General features: G+C 40.8%; 1 protein-coding gene across 1 annotated transcript in view; it reads left to right on the top strand.

The window, feature by feature from the left end:
* slc46a1 (solute carrier family 46 member 1) overlaps positions 1 to 3,041 on the top strand; it is a 5,006-nt gene extending 1,965 nt beyond the window's left edge. The window contains exons 2-6 of the mRNA XM_024278042.2: positions 386 to 777; positions 848 to 1,326; positions 1,994 to 2,077; positions 2,168 to 2,324; positions 2,405 to 3,041. Of these exons, the coding sequence (XP_024133810.1) occupies positions 386 to 777; positions 848 to 1,326; positions 1,994 to 2,077; positions 2,168 to 2,324; positions 2,405 to 2,459 (1,167 nt within the window). The 3' untranslated portion in view covers positions 2,460 to 3,041. The remainder of the gene's footprint in view (positions 1 to 385; positions 778 to 847; positions 1,327 to 1,993; positions 2,078 to 2,167; positions 2,325 to 2,404) is intronic.
* The last annotated feature ends 2,086 nt before the right edge of the window (positions 3,042 to 5,127 follow it).

Genomic DNA, 5,127 nt, shown 5'->3' with positions numbered 1-5,127 from the left:
CCATACTTAAGTTTTTTGTCTTTTATTTATTTTTTATTATTATTGGGTAATTTGTTTGGTTTTTTTAGTTTTTCTTTTTGTTGTTTATGGCGTTTTCTTGTAAATTGTGTGGTTTTTTTTTGTTAATTTTTTCCAATTTATTAATTTGTTACCAGTCTTACCTAGAATAGCATACGGGTTACGAGACAAGAAGCTAAAATAACCTTCAACAGTTCACATCTCACAAAGAGGAACAGTGGTCAACTATGAAGTAAAACCATTAATGTGCACATTAAGCCGTTTCTATTAGGAACATTTGATCAAGTGCATTATAGTGTCTTGATACTCATGTTACTGTTCAGTTTTACACCGTCTCAACAATGTCTCCCTGTTCTTCACTATTCAGGAAGTGGAAACTTTGACAGCTCACTGGAACCTGTACCTCAACCTGGGAGGTTTTTCTGTGGGACTGCTGATCGTGCCTCTCCTGGGTTCGTGGAGTGACCTTGCCGGCCGCAGAACCGTTCTTATCCTCCCCAACCTTGGTCTGGCCCTGCAGGCAGCCGTTTACCTTGTAGTGATGTACCTCAAGCTTCCTGTGGCTTACTTTCTGGTGGGCCGGCTGCTCAGTGGTCTGTCGGGAGACTTCAACGCCATCCTGGCGGGCTGTTTTGCCTATGTGGCGGACATTACTGACAGGAGGTCCCGAACCTTCAGGGTGGCGGTGTTGGAGGCCTGTCTGGGACTTGCAGGGATACTAGCCAGCATCATAGGAGGGGAATGGCGGCGTGCCCAAGGGTGAGTAACTTTTTGCTTAAATCAAAATCAAAAAGTCTCATCACATAAGAAAAATGTGTTTGTCCATCAGCTACATCAACCCGTTCTGGCTGGTCCTAGCAACCAACTTGGCCTCGGCTCTGTACGCTTCCTTCGTTGTGCGGGAGTCTGTACTTCCAGACCCAACCGCCAAGCTCCTCACAACTCGCCACCATAAAGCAGTATGGCGCCTCTACTCGACCGGAGGCAGCAGCACTGAAGTTGACAGACGCTTTCGCAGGTGCAAGCTGTGGCTTTACTTGCTGTGCTTCTTCGTGGTGGTGACTGTTCACTCCGGGAGCAGAGAGCTGTACGTGTTGTATGAGCTGAGCCCACCTTTGTGCTGGGGGTCGGCCCTCATCGGATATGGGTCGGCAGCTCAAAACCTGGCTTACCTGACCAGTCTGCTGGGACTGAGGATCATGCAGCTGTGCCTGCAGGACTCCTGGGTGGCCCTCGTGAGTCTGGCCTCCAACATAACCGGGCTTTTGGTCTTTGCCATCGCGGATAGCACCCAGCTTATGTTCACAGGTGAGACACCAAATAAAAACGTAACATAGTTTATAAATGTTGTCTAAAATGAGAAAAAATGTTAAAACCACACTAGATTAACAGTTTCCACAAGCTGTACGTTTGTGGTTAAAAGCTTGAAGGGAAAATTCTTAGTGTAATGTCATTCGCTTTCTAAACCCAATTAATCCCTTTTGGGGTCACAGTGTTGCTGGAGCCTATCCCAACCACTATTGGGCAAAGCCTGGATGGTTTCTCTGTGGAGAGAAAATAGACTCAGGATTTGTGTGTGCGCAATTCTTGACTTGTAGCTCATACAATACATGTTGTGCATACTTGTAAATGTGTGTCACATGTACACTTGAATATCGAAATGCAATTCAAGCACACAACACTTGAAACAACACCAACTTAAAACTAACTACGAATTCAAAATGGCTCCTACGCTTTCAAATGTTATGCTAATAGGATTCTCAAACATTCTTGTGCTTTTTTTTATAGCAACATCTAACTCGTTAAAAATATTGGATGACCACAGATGAAAAATCTCAAGTATTCTTGCATTAACTGGTCAATAGGAAACCAGCTTCTGTCTCATCTTATATAGTACAGTACAGGTCTATCTGTAATAAAAAGTGATTTTTTTAATGAGTGTGTCAGTTTTAAAGCTGCTCTTCTCTCTGTCCAGGTTACGGGCTGTGTTTCCTCTTCATGGCTTCGACCCCTGTGCTCAGGTCCAAACTGTCCAAGCTGGTGGATCCATCTGAGCAAGGTCAGTTCTGGAGGAGTGGCGGTATATAGTGCGGTTACTTGTCACTTTTGTAATGCTTGTAGATGTAACCGGTCATCTGCTTTCCTCCAGGTGCTCTTTTTGCCTCCGTTGCCTGTGTGGAGACCTTGTGTTTTCTTGTGGGCAGTGGAACCTTCAACTCTCTCTATCCAGCCACGCTTCACTTCATGAAGGGCTTCACCTTCCTGTTTGCTGCCATCCTCCTCCTAATCCCTGCTGGAATTATTGGGTAATTCACTTTTTTTTTATCTGTTTTTGCTTTCAAACTAGGAAAGCTGAATGTTGCTAACAATCTACCTGTTTCTGTAGGACTCTGCAATGTTTAGATCAGAGGAGAGAGCTCAGAGAATCTGCTGTCTCCTGACTGGAGGAGCACAAAGACACACAAAGAGGAGCCCCCACACGGTTATAGCGCCTCCTGGGGGGAGTCAGGGAGGTGAGCGGCTCTGATGTGTCCAACATTGGATGATGGGAAATACTTTAGACCCTCATACCTCTGCTGAGTGACTAAAAAAAAGAAAAAGTCAAGACTAGATGACTAAACTCAACAGAGATTGCTGCACAAACTGCCTCTGTAAACGACAAAAGGGACGTCCTGACTTTGTCAAACCATTGCCAGTCCAGTTACTTAAAAAATATACAAATCATGTAATGATGAAGAAGAAATATATCTATGGAGTGATTTTATATGTTTACAGTGAAGAATGAAGGCTAACAATTGAATTTCTTTCAGCCTTGAGTGCGAGTGTGTGATAGTACCGAACCCTTAAAGTGACAAAGTTTCAAATCATATCAATGGTTTCATTCCAAAAAGAAAAGAATGTACACACGTCCTTTCTTCCTCGCGAAAGTATCTATCTAATCAGTCACTTTGAAGAAACATATTTGCAAAATTGTGTTTTGTTTGAGGGAATGAACAAGAATAAACTAAATCTATTTACTGTAATTGATTTTTAATAAGATTGTTAATCTATGATATGAACTATTAGTGTGGCATTTTCGATTTAAAGGTCTTCCGACTTTAAAAGTTATATTAATTAACCAAACTCTAGATTTTGTAAATTATTTTGTTGATGTTTTTGCACTTTGGCATATATATATATATTCAATTTTGTAGCTGAGTGACACTGCCAGAAATCTACATTTTATTTTTCCATAATCATCCTTCTGATGTAGAGGAGCTCGGACCAATCTGTTCAGAGGAGTACAACAGCTGAAAATTTTAATCTATTTAAATCAACAACAAAATTTAAAATAAAGGTGTTAAATGTTTGTGTCAGAACTAATGAGTAGCCACGTTTTTTGGCTTTAGTCACATACAGTAATTTTAATATTTTGGATCAGTGCGACTATTCATGATACACTCAAATGTATTTTAAGTTCTCAACTCCAGTATTTCAGCTTTATAGATTTAGTTAGTGCGGTGATGGTAGCTCCTAAACCAGGACTGCAGTTTAAACAAAAAACTGTATTATTGCTGTCAACTATCCAGAAGAAAATTGTCAAATTTTGTCTGATGTTTACTGAGCACTTTAAAAATGGACAGCCATGTTTGTGCATTTGATCATTTTTCAATATCAAATGTGATTTATATCCCAAAATTGCTCTATTTTGTGTCTAAATGAAATATGTTTTGTAAAATTATATGCTGAAATATTTTACAATAAAACAACTTTGATAAAGAGATCTAATGGTTTGCTTCTTGGGTTATCAATCATTTTGCTGGTATTTTTTGTTAAGCATTTTTTTGACACTGTGCCAACGCTTTTAGTGAAAAAAATGCCTATATACAAAGAATTATTTCAGAAATATAAATATTGTTTTTTTTGTTTTTTTTATGTGATCAAATGCAAATGAACTTTGAATATCCAAGCCTGTTTAATCCCTTTTGGGGGTTAAGAGGTTGCTGGAGCCTATCCCAGCTACCGTTGGGCAAAGGCAAGGTACACCCTAGTTTAACAGTGTGTTCTAGGGCCACACAAACGGTCAAAATTCACTCCTAAGGACAATCTAGAGTTAGGAAAAGAAGCTGTCAATAATGCATGTTTCTGAACTTTGGGAGAAAGTAGGAGGTCCTGCATAAAATCCACACATAGAGGAGAACATTCAAACTCTGGGACTTGGGTTAAGGCGAGAGTGTTAACCAAACAGGTAATGAAAGTTAGTTTCCTGTCATGGTGAAACTAAGAACATCAACAAGATGAAAGCAGTTCCACTGCATCAGCAAACTCTCTCCCAGACAAAGATTTCCAAGCAGACTGGGGTTTCAGGATGTGCTGATCGAAGCATCAAAAAGGAACGGACATGGATCTTAGATGCAGTGGTCGGCCATTAGGAAACAGCAGATGAAAGCTGCATTTAGCTTATGGCTCTTCAAAATCACAAGATGTCCAGCCGTATAATCAGCTCAGAACTGACAGGAGCAGTGGGGATGTGATCAAACCATCTAGTATGCAGAGAAGTTCGGCCTCCAACGTGGAAACAGCCGAGAAACTCAAGTTTGAACAAAAACACAGGTATTACAGGAGCCAAATTTTACAATAGTTGCCTGTATCAGAAGGCAGATTGTGCACTGGAAAGCAGGGAGCAGCTCCATAGCGTATTTCTGCAACAGTGAAGCACAGCAGAGCAGAGGTTCCCTGAATGCTTTAGACCACATTTCTGCAAATGGAGTTAGAGATTATTCTCAGTGCTTAGAAATACAGGCAGAGACTGTATCCATCATGCAATACCATCAGGGAGGCATATGATTGGTCTACAGAAACCTCCAATACACATCTAAAGTCATTAAGAACTAATGCTCAATGCACTTATGCTATTCAGCATAAAGAAGAACTGAAAGTACTGGAAGTGAAGCCAAGCCTCTCACAGAGCCCAGATCTCTGCGTCATCTAGTGTTTCTGTAGTTACATTAAGAGACAAACAGATACATCCACGGAAGATCTGAAGTTAGTTCTCTGAGAAATTGAAATCTGTTTCATCAAAAAGTGTGTGCAAGCACAGTGTTACTGAACCAGAAAGAATAAGGGCCA

This window comes from Oryzias melastigma, linkage group LG13 (genome assembly GCF_002922805.2).
Source record: "Oryzias melastigma strain HK-1 linkage group LG13, ASM292280v2, whole genome shotgun sequence".
In the NCBI taxonomy this organism is placed as follows: Eukaryota; Metazoa; Chordata; class Actinopteri; order Beloniformes; family Adrianichthyidae; genus Oryzias; species Oryzias melastigma.
This window is presented reverse-complemented; position numbering and strand designations above follow the sequence as displayed.